Consider the following 18241-nt stretch of genomic DNA (forward strand, 5'->3'; position numbering starts at 1 on the left):
CAGCACTGAGCAAAAGGATATATTACATTCTAGCTTTTAATAACTTACCTATAATAAGAAGTTTCAGATTGCAGTAAATATTCGCATTCTTCAAAAAAAAAAGAACAAATATATTAATAGAACCATTTACATTATTTAAAAGTTAAGTTTATTATTATCTTTAATGAAAGGCAATAATATTATTATTCATAATTTATACAGCTTATTTATAAACTGTTTGTTCAGCACAACTAAACCAAACACTTTAATTTAATTTCGACTTATCTACTTTGCATATTTATTTAAAATGAATATTCAATTTCCGATAATAAAACAAGTTTTATTTATTATTATCAAAAGTCATGAAGTCAAGAACGAAACCATATATGTATATGAATTTCTTGCCGTGTATCCATTTGTTTAATGGATGAACAGATGTTCAACTTAAAGCTAGAACGCTATGCTTAAAGGGTTTTGGGATCAGCACTAGTCCGATCTCATGTAACTCCGCCTTGCGTCATCCGTTAAACATAGAATAAAAGAGCCAGAATGATTAATTTTCAGCACTTGGCAGCCACATAATTAATTTTAGACAGCCCACAACCGAAAATACATTTTCGAGCCCAATCGCACTTCAAGCCTCATGTTTCCAAGTTTCGATCATCAGCCATCAAACAGAAAACCACTCGATGAGCCGCGGGCAGACCCAGAGAATCAGAATAGGAATCAAAATTAGAATCCAAATCAGAATTACATGAAAGGAACTTGCCAAATTTCGGCTGCCACGCGTATCCATTATTTATTGGCCCCGAGCCGAGTGTTAAAAGTGTGCGGAGATCTTTATGTTTTTTGTTTTCTTGCTGCCCTGTTGCTTGGCGTTGATTTTTGTATATTTATATTTTGGCTTTTTTCGGTTTTTGTTTTGTTTTTTTTTCTGCTCTGGAGATGCGCTTCATGGCGGTGGTGGCACTTTCTAGTCGCCGGCTCAGAAGAGTGTGGCGATTTGAAAACGGGTTTCCAGAATGATTTATCATACATTTTAGTTAAACGAAAAAAGAGCATCACAGGCTGAAAAAACGTTAAATTTATCATAAAAGACTAAAACGTGTACTTTGCTAGTGGAGATTAGGGACCATCCAAAACGACATGATTTTACTCTATAATTGAAGAAACAAAAAAATAGTTAGATGCAGAAAGTGTCAGCAGTAACGGAAAATAAAATAGTAAGGGAATCAGATCATTCTAAAAACAAGCACTTTTTTACGAATATTATTTTCAGAATGTAGTACAAAATTATATAGACTTGATATGTAAGTAAAGTAAAGAAATGAAAATCTATCCATATCAAAAGGCCTTCTTTTGCTGCAACTTTATATGGTTTATAGTTGGATAAAAGTTAACTTGGTTTAGGTGTTAGTTTAGGAAAGGGAAAAGCACCCTAGTTAGAGTATTTTTAAAAACTAAATTAACTAGCGCGTGTGACTATGCCGGCCAAAAAAAAAAAACAAAGACTAAGACAAAGGAAAGGCAGCAGCCACGAGAAAGAAGTTGCCGCCTGTTAAGCTTATAGATATAGCAAAAAATCGAATGGCTTTAATATTAATTAGAATAGAATTTGCATAAATTAAGTCAACGCCAAATGGTTTTTGTTAGACAGAGCGACGCGGCCTGTGGGATTATGCAAAGGCAAAGGTAGACTGAATCTGGAATATAGCATTTCGGAAACTCCATTTGGGGAGTCCGATCCATCCATTATCCGATAGCACAATCAGTTGGACAGACATCTCCTTTCGCCGATCCACTCTCCTGGTTTCTTTTTGTAGGTTACGCTAATTTGGGGCCCCCACGCTTACTTATTAAGCCGATATGACAATTTTAAGTGTTGTCTGTGGCCATTGTGATGGGTTTTTGTCCCATTCTATGAGACATATATATATATGGTACCCCGGCTGCCATTCACTAATTTGCATATTTTGCTATTTTTCAGCATAAACACCGATTCCGAAATGGAACTTTTAAGTGTTAGGACCGGCTCACCGAACTACTGATGGACAGTAATAACAAAAATAATAAGCAGATGAAACTGATGCGTTGGCCGGCTAGCTAATCGTGATCTATTGACTGGCAGCATGCGTGTAGAACATTTATGAGAAACTGGACCTCAGTCACAATAAGATATATATATGTATAGAATATGCTAGAATACGCGATGCTGCTAGTGATTAAAATGTAAATTGGCAAAGCCATAAATTCAGATCGTTAATACTCGCAGTTTGTGACTCTTTTTTAGTGCTGTGCACACACACAGGAAATGAAATGATTTATCTCAGGCGAACAATGGGAAGAACAAAACTAGAATTGTAAGGCTCTAAATCTTAATGCATTTGGAAATAGGGAAAATGATATAGTTGTTATTTGATACTAACCAACTTCGTTTATGGCCCACCTTAATTAGCCAAACTGGTGCTATAAAGACCCGTCTTCCGAGAGACTCGACTTTCGTCTGCGAGCATGAGGCGCCGATTGGTGGCGCGTGACAACCATCCATCACTGGCACAATCCCCACAACCATCCCACAATCTCATCAATATCTCAACGCATCGGGCAACCCCATAGATCTTAGCCTTGACTTTCACAGCTCCTCATTGACCCAAGTTTAATAGCGAATTTTCGAAGAATCGATCAGCAGCGGGGTTAGTCACTGTTTATCCTTCAGTTTTCCGGAACCGATTAGTTCTTAGCACCTCTAACGAGCCTTGCTTTTTGGCTTCGATGTTGCAAAAACACCGCATTATGGCCAAAGAAACACCATGTACTCCCCCTCACCAAAATTGTATCATTAATCATTGCTTAAGAGTAGCTGCTGCAGTCCACGGTTTACTTTGGCTCTTAACAAATTGATTATCTTGAATTGATGGCCTGCCTTGCACCTCTCAACGCATAAATAATTGTGATTTGAACATTTAATCCCCTTTTATCAACTGAAGTGTGCGTTTAAAATTAAATTTACTCATAAATAAGCTAAAGTATATAGTCTTGATGTACTGGTGCGAACCACTTTAGCTGATTTATTCGAACATCTCATGCATGGCCATGTTTGATTTTAAAACAATATTCTTTGGTGAGAGGTTTTTGAACAAGAGTGTCACAGAAATCAGCTGCTAATCAAATGCCACATCTGGGTGATATAGAAAATTTATTGAGTTGGGATTAAGTGTGTTGGGGTTGATATTATATAACTGCAGGCATAGATTTTGTTTTGTTAACGTGTCTAGAAGAACTTTGTAGTTAACTTAAAAACTTAACAGCTTATAAATGTATACTTTTTGTAATAAAGAAAAAGGTTATATCCAATAAATAGGTCATTGTTATTATTCATAAATATTTAAGAAATCGAAGCTTGCATCTGCACAATACAAATTATACTCAGAATCTCCACAATAGGCTCTTCTGAAGAGCTTTCGATCGAATATCCGGCATTCTGTTTACAAACTTGAGGAACTCATAGGCATCAGGCATAATTATATCATATTTTCAACAAAAAAAAATTGAATGCCTCGCTTGGTTAGTTCCTATTTGTTGATTAATGAACGGCGAACGACATCGCCACAAAGAGAAGAGGCTGCGTTCGAAATAATCGACTTTCAGCTGGGGCTTCGGATCTATTGAAGTGAGCGAATTTGATTGAAACATATAACTCATCATTTGAATTTAAGGCGAGCGCAATGCAGAGGCGGCTTGAATGAAACAAGGCAAGCGAAAAAATCGAAAAATAAAAAACAAAGAGGTGTAAACAAGATGAGAGAGCCAAGTTAATACGTTTATTTTGGCGTGTATGTGTGCGAGCGCTCGACTTGTCCAAAACGTTGATGTCCATCAAATCTTTTGCATATGATTAAATAAAACAATTAAGAGAATCCGTGCGAACGATTTTGGCCATTAAAAATTTTTTTTAGCCATCAACTGCTCTCGAGCTTGAGTTTGTGCGAATGTAAGCGTCGCAGTCGCCGTCGATCGTGTTGGCCAAGCTGCGTTTGGGCCGCAAAAGAGAGGCTTAGAACCAGGCAGCTCTGCGAAGTTAAAGCCAAAATCGTGCGAATTTTTACAGACGCCTGCGCCGGCAGCGACGTCTTTCTGGGCAGAGACCAAAAACGCCAGCTCTGTAATGGCCAGCGAAGAGCGGAGAATCTGTATAAATACCAAAAGGTTCTGCGTATTCCTCATTAGAGTTTCAGTTTTACTGCTGTGAACAAGCAACTCAACGGACAATATGGTAGGATTCGGCTTAAGCTTCGGATTAAGCCACAATAGCTACTCGAGATCAACACCACACTGAAGGACTAACCCCACTTACCCCTCTGTTTCTTGCAGAAACTCTTCCTGGTCGCATTCGCCGTGATCGCAGCTGTGGCTGCTGATGTCAGCCACCTGCCCTCCAACGAGTACCTGCCTCCCGTCCAGGAGCAGCAGATCATTGCTGGACCCAGCAACGAATACCTGCCCCCTGTCGCAGCCGAGGCTGAGCCCGCCCATGAGCTGGCTGATGATGGTTACCGCTACAAGACTCACCGCCGTGTGGTGCTCCGTCGTCACCGTCGTGATGTGAACGAGCTGTCCAACGAATACCTGCCCCCTGTCCAGGAGGCCGTCGCTCCTTCCAACGAGTACTTGGCTCCCATTGAGGCTGCTCAAGAGACCGTTCTCGCTGATGATGGCTACCGTTACAAGACCCACAAGCGCGTGGTTGTCCGTCGTCACCGTCGTGATGTGAACGAGCTCTCCAACGAATACCTGCCCCCTGTCCAGGCTGCCGCTCCCTCCAACGAGTACCTGCCCCCAGTTGAGGCTGAGGCTGAACCCGCCCACGAGCTTGCTGATGATGGCTACCGTTACAAGACCCACCGTCGTGTGGTCCTCCGTCGTCACCGTCGTGATGTGAACGAGTTGTCCAACGAATACCTGCCCCCTGTCCAGGAAGCCGTGGCTCCTTCCAACGAATACTTGGCTCCAGTTGAGGCTCCCGAGACCGTTCTCGCTGATGATGGTTACCGTTACAAGACCCACAAGCGCGTGGTTGTGCGCCGTCACCGTCGTGATGTGAGCCACCTGCCCTCCAACGAGTACCTGCCCCCTACCCAGGCTGTCGCTCCTTCCAACGAGTACCTGCCCCCAGTTGCCGCCCCCGTCGAGGTTGCTGCCCCCGCTCCAGTCCAGATCGCCGCCCCTGTCCAGCTTGCCGCCCCTGCTCCCGTCGAGGTTGAGGCTGAGCCCGCCCACGAGCTTGCTGATGACGGTTACCGTTACAAGACCCACAAGCGCGTGGTCTACCGTCGCCACCGTCGTGACGTGAGCGAGCTGTCTAACGAATACCTGCCCCCAGTTGGTCCTTCCAGCGAGTACTTGGCTCCAGTTGAAGCTGCCCCAGAGACCATCTTGGCCGATGATGGCTACCGTTACAAGACCCACAAGCGCGTGGTTGTCCGCCGTCACCGTCGTGATGTGAACGAGCTGTCCAACGAATACCTGCCCCCTGTCCAGGAAGCCGTGGCTCCTTCCAACGAGTACTTGGCCCCAGTTGAGGCTGCCCCCGAGACCATCTTGGCCGATGATGGCTACCGTTACAAGACCCACAAGCGCGTGGTTGTCCGCCGTCACCGTCGTGATGTCAACGAGCTGTCCAACGAATACCTGCCCCCTGTCCAGGAGGCCGTGGCTCCTTCCAACGAGTACTTGGCTCCAGTTGAGGCTGCTCCCGAGACCATCTTGGCCGATGATGGCTACCGTTACAAGACCCACAAGCGCGTGGTTGTCCGCCGTCACCGTCGTGATGTGAACGAGCTGGCCAACGAGTACCTGCCCCCCGTGGAGGCTGCTCCCGCCGCCGAGTACCTGGCCCCCGTGGAGAACACCGTCGAGGTGGCTCCCGCCCATGTCCTGGCTGATGATGGCTACCGCTACAAGACCCACAAGCGCGTTGTGATCCGCCGCCACTAAATCATGCGATAACGGCTTCACTAGGTGATCGATTTGTGCTCATTTTGGAGTGCAGACTTTACTATTAGAATACCTACTTTTCATTCAAACAAATACAATAATACGAATCCATAAACTGAAATGTGTTTTTGATAAGGGAGGGACAGAAATGAAATAGATAAATCTAGTTGAAAATGGGAAACTTAAAGAGAACGCACATACCTTATATAAAAACACCTACATACTCGTTTGTCAAGATTCGCCAATGCCGAAAAGTAAAGCATCTAAGTGTTAGAAAAGATGAAATATTTCGTGATCTAATTATAATTATGAGAACGTGGGCTTATGTATACTTGACACATAATCGAATTAATTCGGAATCTATTTCTGTTAATGCTTCCGCACACTCATCTTCGAAAGGTTCAAGCCTGCTTAAAGCTTTTAGACCGCTTACCTATAAATATGAGGGTACATTCATTTTCATAGTAAGCTTAACGTTAAACTAATCATTACTTAAAATTAATATACGAATCATTATTATTATTTTCTTAAATTGAGAAAAGTGAAAGTATATGCTCTATCCTATTCCACCGACTTAAAGGCGAACTGCTTGAAAAGATTTATTAAGTTTTTAACTCAATCTAATCTAAGAAATTGGATTAATTATCTAGATTTCTTTATATACCAACCAGTTAATAAATTGCCTGATTTCCTTAGACTTGATCTGTCTAAGCATTAATTTTTCCATAAGAGTATTCCATTCTTTTTGTTCAGGTTTTCATACAGGCTTTGACATACAATCGGCTTGGACAGTCAGATCTATTGTTTCGGCATTGAGATGGTGATTTATTTCCGCAATTTGATTGCCTTTTTCGGCAGTTATTTTGCTTTTTACCAACTGTTTCTTGTCTTTTCTCCGCTCCGCTATCGAACATCTGCTTTTATTACCCGGAGTCATAGAACCCGACTACTGCCAGCTGATTAAGTCACAATCTAATTATCGATAATTAAGCAAATTGATCCGGGGAGTCGATCAGTACGGGCACGCGTTGGCCTGGGAGAAATTGGACAGGGCGGTTGGGGGAACAATGGAACCTGATCTTGGTCACTAAGTATTCACGAAATCTAATAAAAAGTATTAAGCGGCTGTTCGGCCGGGGGATAAAGGGGGTCCCCCAAACACAGCCTCATGCTGCCGATGAGCAGATCGCAAAACCCGTTGCAAACCTGATTGCAAAACTATAATGGATATGTTTTCGGCGGTGTCACTAAATACAAATTCATAAATTAAAAAGTCAAATGCAAATTTCCTGCCGCAGGCCGATGATTAGAATCATATAAATAAGCCGCAGAACATGGTAAAAGGCATCACTTCCACTTGCACTCTCTGATCAACTGGACAGCCGAGCACCCAGCAAAATGGTACTAACCAGGATCCGTGCTCCACCAGGATAATCAACTAACAGTTATGTGTCATTTAATCCATTACAGAAATTCTTCTTGTTCTGCGCCTTCATCGCCGCCGTGGCCGCCGATGTCAGCCATCTGCCATCCAGCCAGTACCTGCCTCCCAGCCGTGGAGCAGCATCTGCCCCCGTGGCATCCTACTCCGCTCCAGCTTCCAGCTACAGCGTAGAGGCCTCGGCCCCAGTTGCTTCCTACTCCGCTCCAGTTGAGACCAGCTTCTCTGCTGCCGCCTCCGCCCCAGCTGTATCCTACGCCGCTCCAGCTGCTTCGTACTCTGCTCCTGCTGCCACCTACACCGCTGCCGCTTCTGCCCCAGCTGTGTCCTACGCTGCTCCTGCCCAGAGCTACTCTGCTCCTGCTGCCACCTATACTGCTGCCGCTTCTGCCCCAGCTGTGTCATACGCTGCTCCTGCCCAGAGCTACTCTGCTCCAGCTGCCACCTACACCGCTGCCGCTTCTGCCCCAGCTGTGTCCTACGCTGCTCCTGCCCAGAGCTACTCTGCCCCTGCTGCCACCTACACCGCTGCTGCCTCGGCTCCTGCTGTGTCCTACGCCGCCCCAGCTGCCTCTTACTCCGCACCCGCTGCCACCTACACCGCTGCCGCTTCCGCACCAGCTGTCTCCTACTCTGCCCCCGCTGAGAGCTACGAAACCGCCGCCTCTGAGCCCGCTCACACCTTCTCGGCCACCGATGGATACCGTTACAAGACCCACCGCCGTGTGGTCCTCCGTCGTCACCGTCGTGGTGTCCCATCCAACGACTACCTGCCCCCCTTCCAGGGAGCCGCATCTGCCCCATCCAGTGAGTACCTGCCCCCAGCAGCTTCTGCTCCAGCTCCCGTCTACCAGCCCGCTCCCGCTGCCTCTGCCCCAGCTGTGTCCTACTCGGCTCCCGCCCAGAGCTACTCCGCTCCCGCTCAGACTTTCAGCGCCGCCGCTTCCGCACCAGCTGCTTCCTACTCCGCCCCCGCTGAGAGCTACGAGACCGCCGCTTCCGCTCCTGCCCACTCCTTCTCCTCCAACGATGGATACCGTTACAAGACCCACAAGCGCGTGGTCCTCCGTCGTCACCGTCGTGATGTGAGCCACCTGCCCTCCAACGACTACCTGCCCCCAGCAGCCTCTGCCCCAGCTCCAGTGTACTCTGCTCCCGTCCAGAGCTACTCCGCTCCAGCTGCCACCTACTCCGCTGCTGCTTCTGCCCCAGCTGTGTCCTACGCTGCTCCCGCCCAGAGCTACTCTGCTCCCGCCCAGACCTACACTGCTGCTGCTTCTGCTCCAGCTGTCTCCTACTCCGCTCCCGCCCAGAGCTACTCGGCTCCTGCCCAGAGCTACTCTGCTCCCGAGTTCTACACCGGTGCCGCTTCTGCCCCAGCTGCCTCCTACTCCGCCCCAGCTGCTTCCTACTCTGCACCCGCTGAGAGCTACGAGACCGCCGCCTCTGAGCCCGCTCACTCCTTCTCCTCCAACGATGGATACCGCTACAAGACCCAGCGTCGCGTGGTCCTCCGTCGTCACCGTTACTAGAGGCTCCAACGAACCCCCGAGAAAAAACCAAGCCAAATCCTGTTATTTGACTTTGGGTTTTCCCTTGGGGAACGAAATTGAGAAATTCATAAACAATAAAAATATTGAAAAATACTCCCACTGGCTTATTAATAATCCAAAAACAGGAAACACGGATGCTGGTAGCACACTTATTTGTTTAACAATAATATTGCATAATAAAGAAAAAAGCTTAGGCCATTAAAGCTGGCGATTATTAAGCATTAATGCCGGGCTGTCGTCAAGCGGAGACGATCCAGCAGAGGAAAAAAAACTAGTTCAGCCCCAAGATGCGGAAACTCGTTTAATGATCCGAAATTAATTTTTTGTTCAGCAAGTGCATTGTCGTCTCGAGCTTCAAGTTCAAAGTCAACGCTAAGATTAATTGTGGTATACCTTGTGGTTCTTCGCTGTAGTATACTTACAGGTTCAAGCGATCATTGCAAACTATCGACCGTTAGAATGGTAGAAATCACATTCAAATGTCTTTCAACTTTTTAGGAACTATGTCTAAATACTCACGGAAGACATATTTTACGTAAGTAGCTTAAAAGAACAATTCTAAAATTATCTCTCCAGAACTATACATAGTATTTAAGGAGTCAACGAGTAAGGAATGACTTGATTTTTTACTTTAAATAATAAAACGCATTATGTCATTAAAGCTGGTGATTTCAGTACTTGTGCTAAAAGGTAAATTTGCAAGTTAATTGTTTCACATTCTTACGTTTCGAATCCGTTAACTTATATTATTTGTGGCATATTTGTTGGAGACCAATCGCAGCATACTTTCCAGCTGCCTAGCTAAACATGAGCTAACCAGTCTAAAACTATGTGAGCATAACTGATTCTAGCTTATTTAATTAAAATTCGGAGTGTTGAATTAGGTATTTGTTTCAAAATTTGCGAATTTTATTACTGAAAACTAACTTATTTTTAGCTAAGAACCATATACATGACATTTTAAGCTGAAATTATTGTGAGAATTAAACTAGAATGATTTTGTTTGGAAATAAAAACCCCTAAGACATTTTTCTGCCTACGTCAGCGATCACGGTCAATACGTCAATAAATTCAAAATCTGCTAGCAACCAAAATTAGTCATAACCGAAGACGTCTTAGCTTACATCATGTTTTATAGCAAAAATAATCCAAAAGTTAGTCGTCTGCACTTCAATGAAAGTTTATGTTGACTCTATTTTTCAGTTTCCAGCAAATAATATATCTTTCGGAGTGTTTTATTGTATTTTCTCTTACCATAAAATATTCTGTAAAATTCCAACAAAAAAAAGTTTTTCCTTCCTAACCCATATTAAAAGAAGCAATTTAAACATTCACATTGTCGTTTTTAATTCGGCAGCATTGCGTAATCGTTAAAACATAAATTTAATAAACATATTTTAATGACTAAGTTCGATTGGAGAGTCCGCAGGCAAGATCCCCGGTACATCATTAAAGATAAGTATTAAATTAAATATTACAGTTAATTACAATTATTCAATTTCGTACGTTCCTAAGGATCACTATGCGCACACAGAGGCAATTGTGTCATTTAACCAGTGATGAGTGGCCGATCGATGGATGATTCTTTAAAAGTCGAAGGCGATCGCCGGCTTCGGATAGGAGTAGCCATCGGATTTGGGTGCGGGTGGTGGGAATGGAATGACTGGCTTGGGATAGTCATAGCCCTGTTTCACCTGAGGAGGTGGCAGGTACTTCGGGGTGGGTGGAGTGGTGGGTACAACAGGTGGCAGGTACTTCTGCGGCGGATTCGTGGGTGGTGGGAAAGGAATGGCGGGTTTGGGATAGTCGTAGCCCTGCTTTACTTGTGGAGGAGGCAGGTATTTGGATGTAGGAGGTGGTGGTGGTGGTGCTTGTGTGGTGGTCACAGGAGGCAAATACTTCTGTGGTGGTGCAGTGGGTGGTGGGAATGGAATGGCTGGCTTGGGATAGTCGTAACCCTGCTTCACCTGCACAGGTGGCAAGTACTTGGGCGTTGGCGGGTTTGTAGGAGGCAGATATTTTGGCACTGGTGGTGAAGTGGGGATCACTGGTGGCAGGTATTTCTGTGGTGGGTTAGTGGGTGGCGGGAATGGAATTGCTGGCTTGGGATATTCATAACCCGACTTCGGTTGTGGGGGTGGCAGATACTTGGGCTGCGGTGGGTTTGTTGGTTTCACAGGTGGCAAGTACTTGGGCTGTGGGGGAGTTGTTGGCACAACAGGTGGCAGATATTTCTGTGGTGGGTTAGTTGGTGGTGGGAATGGAATAGCGGGCTTGGGATAGTCGTATCCAGACTTCACTTGTGGTGGAGGTAGGTACTTCTTGGTTGGTGGTGGTGGTGGTGGTGGAGGTGCTGCAGTGGTGGTCACAGGTGGCAAATATTTCTGTGGTGGAGCAGTTGGTGGTGGGAATGGAATGGCTGGCTTGGGATAGTCGTAGCCCTGTTTCACCTGAGGAGGTGGCAGATACTTGGGTGGTGGTGGTGGTGGTGGCGCTTGAGTAGTGGTGACGGGAGGCAAGTACTTCTGTGGTGGTGCAGTGGGTGGTGGGAATGGAATGGCGGGCTTAGGATAATCGTATCCCTGCTTCTTTGGTGGAGGAGGAATGTATGCGGGAGTAGGTGGGGGAATGTATTTGGGTACAGGTGGACTGGTGGGCACAACGGGAGGGAGGTACTTCTGTGGCGGATTCGTAGGTGGTGGGAAGGGAACGGCTGGCTTGGGATAATCGTAGCCCTGTTTAACTTGTGGAGGCGGCAGGTACTTTTTCGTCGGTGGCGGTGGTGGTGGTGGAGCAGGAGTTGTGGTCACGGGAGGAAGGTACTTCTGTGGTGGAGCAGTGGGTGGTGGGAACGGGATGGCTGGCTTGGGATAGTCATAGCCAAGTTTCGGCTGTGGCGGTGGTGGGAAGGGAATGGATGGCGTGGGATAAGCGTATCCTTCGGTGGCCGGTGGTGATGTCACCCTGATTTGAGGTGGCTGAGTGGCCGGTGGGAACGGAACAGCTGGCTTGGGATAGGAGTATCCACTGACCACTTTAGGTTCCTGTGGAATGATCTGCTGCACTGGCGGAGTGTACTTGGGCAGTGGCGGCGGGAACGGAATCGATGGCTGTGGGTAGGAGTAGCCGCTGCTCACCACCACTTTCGGAGCTGGTGGTGGGAAGGGAATGGCTGGCTGGGGGTACGAATAGCCATCGGTGAAGGGCACTTTCGGCTGGGGATAGTCATAGCCCTGCGGACGAATCAATTAGCTAAGTAAGCTCAGATTAATGAGATATGATCGGCTTACCTGGGCCTCAGTGAGGTAGCTCTGGCTTAGGGCGATCAAAGCCAGACTAAACACACGAAGCTGCTGAAAGTAAATAAAGAAAAATCAGATATATATTTTAGTGATTGGCTGTCGAAAACATTAATGATCTTAAATCAAAGTCTTGGACATTTATATTTATATTTAGTGGAAGTGACTGACAATATTTACGTGGGCCTCGGCCGTTTATGGCCATTTTCAGTGTCGTCCGAGCATCTAAAAATTTCCGCATATAATTAAGGCCCAAAAATTTGGCAAATCTCTGTGTCAGCTTTTGACACTATAGATTTTTGGCTAAGAATTCGTCACTGTCTTCGCTGACCAATTAGGTCGCGTTCAACGAAGTCGCTTTACGCACATTATTAATCAGAAAGTCGCAAACCACATTAAACGCATTTTTGTGCGCTAATTGCCCGCACGTTGATTGATTATTGGCAGAGGTGGAGCCACCGAGCCTAGACCAAACCCGCATGTGATTGCATTAAAAAAAAAAAACAGATAAATAAAAACTGGTAGCAGCTACGGGCGATACTCAGAGTCAAGGTCAGCGCATCTGCCACTCAACATTGGCCAGTATATCGAACCGTGAACGCGGGGAATCCAATCTAGACCGCCTAGAAGTGTTCTAAATACCTGTCGAATGTGAATGGCCTCGTGGATGGACAACAACACTGGCTGCTTGATAGCAAAGTCACGCCGACCGGTTCGATAAACCCGAGAAGATGCTAAAATCAAATTAGATGGAAATCCCTCCACTCGCATAGATTTATGTAAATGCAAAACCAGCAATTTGCCAGGCACTAATTAAGCCATAGATAACAGACCGAGCTAGAGAGAGGCAATGGAAACTTTTATCTTATGGCCAAAAACAATCTTTGGAACCCGGAATTCCATTTCTCAAATTGAAACACATAAATTTGGACGAAATAAAACTAAAAATAAACCTAAACGGCTTCTATGAGTGCGCTTCAAGTCAGAGTCGTTAAAGACTGGTCATTAAAATAAAAACCTTAATTGAATCGAGACAATAGCAGCAAAAAAACAAAAAAAAATATAAAAAATGGAACAAAAACCGCGCCATACAGCGAGATCTTCTCAATCAAATGGAAATAGTTTAAAGCATCCCACGCAATGTTCTTATGGATTTATGATTCTTCTAGTGTTGCTTTTTTCTGAGCTCAACATGGCAAAGAGCTTCTTTGATAAATTGTTATGGAAAAATGCCACTTGAGAGATACTCAAGCGGCTTGTCAGCTGTCGAGCCTTAAATTCTAGCGGATTTGCCAATCTTCTTTCAACTTGTGGCAAGAATCGAAGCCACCTCAGGAAACTAGTTCTAGCCACGTATAATTTGGGTTTCGGTTGCGTTATTAGTTGACAACTCGCGTTGATATGTGTATGTCCATTAAAGTCAGAACCCAATTAAGTTTTTGTCTTGAAATGTTTTTTATGGCAGTGACGCACACAGGTGTCGCATAACATGAATAATACTCATAGTGCCGGGGCGGAGTCGAATTCAGTTTGTTAATGTTCATTTAGAATATGCCAAAGATGGTATTATCCCCTCTCCAATATGTCTTACGATATCTGGTAATCCCAAATTGAACATGGCTCAGACTGATTAAGATATACATATCCGTTTTCCTGCTGACCTTAATTGAAAGTTTCACCATACCAATGTACAAGCTCGTAATTAAAGCACCCATTACAAAATACCTGTCCGAATGTGCGGCGTCATCTCGAGTGGCATAATTCTGTGTGGCCTGAAGAGTGTGTAAAGTGGGTGAGGTCTACCGCTCGAGGTGCGCCCGCCGCTGCTGGAACTTTTTCAACAGAATCCGAATCTGAATTTGCCCTGATCATGTCGAGTCATTTTTTCTTTGGCTCTTGCTCGGAACAATAAAAAAAGACAAAACCTTATACAATTCGGGCGACAAATGCCGTGAAACGGGGGGCGTTAATTGTCACAATTGAGGCGTGTGAAATCATGAAAAAACCAAGCCAGCACATCTATTTATATGTAGTGTGACGACCTTGGGGGGAATCAGTTTGGCGCTTGGCGTTCGGCGTTAATTGCGGTTGCTCAACACTGGTTCTGGGCACCCATTGACTCAGACCCATTGAAACTCATTCAACAGCCTCTGCCTGAGGCGGCCAAGAGCTTATTGCCAAATCTCGTGGCCCGTTTAGCCGCTCTTGAAATGGCCAAGAACACGCGCATGCGTGAAGAGCAGCGCAGCGCAGCGCAGCGCAGGGCGGAGCGGTCGGTTATGAGCACTTCCGGTGGCAGCTCCGGAGTCGCCCTCGAGTGAGTCAGTCATTGGCAGCGGACTTGGTTTTAGAGCCGGTGGAATCACTCAATGCAGTTACCATTGCCGCAGGTCAACACCGAAATAAATTCCAAGTGGCTTTCTGGATTTTTTTTTATTGGAAATGACTTTGAAATTATAAAATTAAATTAAATAATAATGATCATTTTTTAGGATGATGGCAAATAATAAATGTAATAAAATTCTTAAATACTTTTTTCTTTATATACTGTCATCTTTAAATGTCTAAAAAGAGAATGTGTTTATGACTAATTAAAATATATTAAAATTTGGCCAATAAAAGTGATATCATTTTGATGATAAATTGAAAGGGAGAGTTCATATTTAAGAAACAAATAATTTTTTGATATTTAATATATCATTTGTTGTTGTGAATTCATAAAATTTAACTAATGATCTGAACACAAAAAGAAATAAATATCTTCGGCTTTATTATTTGGTCATTTATCACTTGGAGCAGGTCAAAATAAGGATTGATTTCAAATCAGAATAAAATATAGAATTATTATTAATGATAAAGTGTCATTGCACCGAAAATATTATGCTAAATCGGACAAGGATAAGTTCTAATACGATTAGCAGCTCAATTAGTATTTTCCTGATAATGATCCTATTCTTGCCGTGTATGTCGCCGTCTTCGCCTCTGACTGATGACTGCTGCCAGCTGTTTTCTGTTATTTTATTTGTACTTGTACCGATTTTCTTCAATTGTAGCGCCATTTATGCAAATTTACCATGCGACTCCTCCACTGGCTGTGCGGAGTCGTTTTTGTTTCTGTTTCTGTTAGTTTGTTTGTTTTTCGTCGCTGTCGCTTTTTAGAAACTCTTTGGCGTTGGGCAATTTTGTTTGACAGACAACTCATGGGATGCCAGCAGGCCAACTGCCTGCCCGAGCTGCAAATGCAGCAAAAGCAGCTAACTGCCACATGCAGCGTGCAACTGCACCTCAAAAAAGTGTGAATATTTCTGCGACGATTTGGGATTCTAGCCGCCACAATGTTACGATTATGGCCTGATTGTTCGCACTCGTTTCGCACAGCAACATCACACTGCAACACACACTCACCATCTTCATTCTCGAGCCGTGATGCAACAACGCGTTTTCAAATTGAACAGCAAAATGGATCAGATCAACAGCACACAGCACCACTTGCGTCAGCACCTAAAATACATTTACGAACATCACTTTATTTACAACCAAAATGTTCTATATAGACTGTCACTCTGTTTATGGCAAACAGCTACCCACTTGTAAAGCACACAAAATCGCCGCGTTGAAGGCGGTTTAAGAAAACGCTAAGAAAACGCGCGCGTTTCGCTAGCGGCCGAGTTCGCGAGTCGAAGCGATCTCGAGCAAATTTGAAGTTCAAATAACAAAAACTGCGCCGACGCCCGGCGTATTTATAAGACTCCGCTGCCGAAGAGGGCCGACCGAATCGCTCGGCTGCCGCCGCCACGCATGCGCAGTGCAGCCACAATATCGTACCGTTGCCTCTGTTTAATTCCAGGCGAGACGGGTCTGCAGACAAAGACCACCTGTAGGGTATTCGGAACTGGAGCTTCGTGCGTGCCCACAATTAGCCAGTCGTCGTGGTGCTAATCGATTTTAGAGCTCCTCCCCCAAACTTAAAAGTGTTTGTCTAAGCCGTTGGCCTCACGAACTGCAGAAGAAGCCTAGCAAATTGTCTAAAATTGCCATCATTATGGGCCAAAAATAGCAAATGGAACGACCTTGGCTATTTATAGTGCTGGGTGGCTTTAAAAGGAAAATTAAATTAAAGTAAAAGAGGAGGGCTTGGAATTTGGAGTATTTCGGAATTAAATGAGAATAAAATATATCAAAATATAAAACTAAAATGCTATTTATGATAATGATTGATATTTAATAATTGATTTCAAAGAAAATATTTATTAAATGCCTACTCATAAAAAATAAATTAATAAATTGAACAAAACTGATTGATGTTAATGATAAACCTTAACAAGCAAACCTTTTCATAACTTCCGAAAACAGTTCGCAAGCGTGCCAAAAAATATTCCAAGCAATTTTACCTTGCAGTTTTGCTACCGTTTGAAGTGAGCTGAGATGCGATGACCTTGATTGATTTTATATCGATCGAAGTGCAAAAAGAACTTCCAAAATCCAAACTTGAAGCTGTTTTGATTTGCTTTTATTTGGGCTGTTGAATGACCTTAGTTGGCAGTTAGTTTGAATGACGGGGAATATAGAACCCCAGCAGAGTGTAAGTAGAAGTGGAGCTGGCCAAAAGTGTGAAAAGCCATCAGATAGCTTTGAATTTATTTCATCAATCAAAACGGAACTGCACCCTTTTGTGATCGAGGGAAGGTGGGGGCAAAACCTTGTTCGTGCCGCATTTAATGGCTTATTAATGTTGATTTTCGTACTAATCCTTTGGCTGACAAATTAGACAATCGATCAAGCAACGGTTTCCATTGTTGATTCCATTAAATTAAGCTCTAATACTACGCAACAGCGGAAAAAAAAGAAACCCTGCGAGCGAAACAAAACCACAAAAAGATGCTGGTCCTAAGTATGTTCGCGGCTCGTCGAACAAATAGAAATTCAATTATTAATAATAATCAGAAATCGAACGAAAACCGGAAGAAACCCGTACAAGATGCGTTGTGTACAACAACCATTGGATTCCGACTCAAGTATTTCAACTTTCAAAACTATGAAACATAATGAAATGCCATTAACAACTTGAACTCAAATCGTTTATTGCCAGCCGATAATTAAAAACCAGAGAGTTAGATCAGAGATGATCGACGGCTGCCACAGATGAGTCGAGTTCTACGTAGTCGTATATCCGTGGCTAACTGGAAATTCTATTCGCTTTAAGCGGCTTAGCACTAAAACTAAAAGCTTCTAACAACTATTTAGCATCCCCACAAATGAGAAAACCAACACAAAAAAACCACTTAGGAATGTTAAGCTTTTGATCGCCAACTGTCTGATTTTTTAGAGTTTCGGGAGTTGTATAATAAATAAACAGGGATTATAGCTGCAACTAGGATGTGGCTAGAATCTGGTTAAAATTCACTGAACTCCGTCCATAAATAATATGCCACCTGAAGTTTTTATGCATTTCGCTGGGGCAATTTCGCCCATGGCATACAAATGATACGCCACTGGCCAACCGCAAGGTAAACGCTCATAAAACCAACAACCAACAATAATAATCAGCAGGTGATTCAGCCTCAATGGTTTTCACCAAAAACAAATCCGCCAACAGTTCATTAAACCTCAGGGCGCTTTAGCACTTGTTCGAATGTTCGATTTGATACAAAATATTCACAAATAAATAAACAATCAAATATGACAAATGAAAGTAAAACTCGAGAAGGCACAGTCTGTCATACTCTTTAATTTAGGAGTTGGGTTTGGCTATAAATAAAAATCAAAATCAAAAGGTAAATGACACAAACACGAGCTTATAAAATTTAAGCTAGATTTATTTCAAAGGGTCAAAAAATGTGTGTTTCAAAATACATAACGTTTACTACTTGTTTAAATCGAACTGCTACAAATTATTCGCGAATAAATTAAAAGTCTTATATGACTAATCAAAGGTTAAGCCAGCAAGGCGCAGCTTTTATTACTCTTTCCAAAGT

At 44.0% G+C, this 18241-nt stretch overlaps 3 protein-coding genes across 4 annotated transcripts; 2 read left to right on the forward strand and 1 right to left on the reverse strand.

Moving 5' to 3' along the window:
- Positions 1-4160: 4160 nt before the first annotated feature.
- Positions 4161-6088, forward strand: LOC108108228. Its single transcript, XM_017216194.2, has 2 exons — positions 4161-4252; positions 4351-6088. Exons 1-2 carry the CDS (start codon positions 4250-4252, stop codon positions 5971-5973), a joined length of 1626 nt encoding a protein of 541 aa, XP_017071683.2. The 5' UTR covers positions 4161-4249; the 3' UTR covers positions 5974-6088.
- A 1212-nt stretch (positions 6089-7300) lies between these two features.
- LOC108108227 (nuclear pore complex protein Nup58) lies at positions 7301-9060 on the forward strand. The gene is made up of 2 exons (XM_017216193.1): positions 7301-7374; positions 7444-9060. Exons 1-2 carry the CDS (start codon positions 7372-7374, stop codon positions 8944-8946), a joined length of 1506 nt encoding a protein of 501 aa, XP_017071682.1. The 5' UTR covers positions 7301-7371; the 3' UTR covers positions 8947-9060.
- Positions 9061-10289: 1229 nt separating this feature from the next.
- Positions 10290-15959, reverse strand: LOC108108231 (extensin-1). 2 transcript variants are annotated; one of them, XM_017216197.1, is made up of 4 exons: positions 15855-15959; positions 15672-15767; positions 12258-12317; positions 10290-12200 (listed from the first exon to the last, which is right to left on the reverse strand). In XM_017216197.1, the coding sequence occupies exons 2-4, from the start codon at positions 15678-15680 to the stop codon at positions 10554-10556; spliced, it is 1716 nt and encodes a 571-aa protein (XP_017071686.1). In that variant the 5' UTR covers positions 15681-15767; positions 15855-15959; the 3' UTR covers positions 10290-10553. The 2 variants fall into 2 exon arrangements, with proteins under 2 accessions (XP_017071686.1, XP_017071685.1); XM_017216196.1 differs by having other exon boundaries at positions 12258-12320.
- Positions 15960-18241: the final 2282 nt, after the last annotated feature.

The sequence above is a fragment of the Drosophila eugracilis genome, unplaced genomic scaffold (assembly GCF_018153835.1).
Source record: "Drosophila eugracilis isolate 14026-0451.02 unplaced genomic scaffold, ASM1815383v1 contig_2088, whole genome shotgun sequence".
Taxonomy (NCBI): domain Eukaryota; kingdom Metazoa; phylum Arthropoda; class Insecta; order Diptera; family Drosophilidae; genus Drosophila; species Drosophila eugracilis.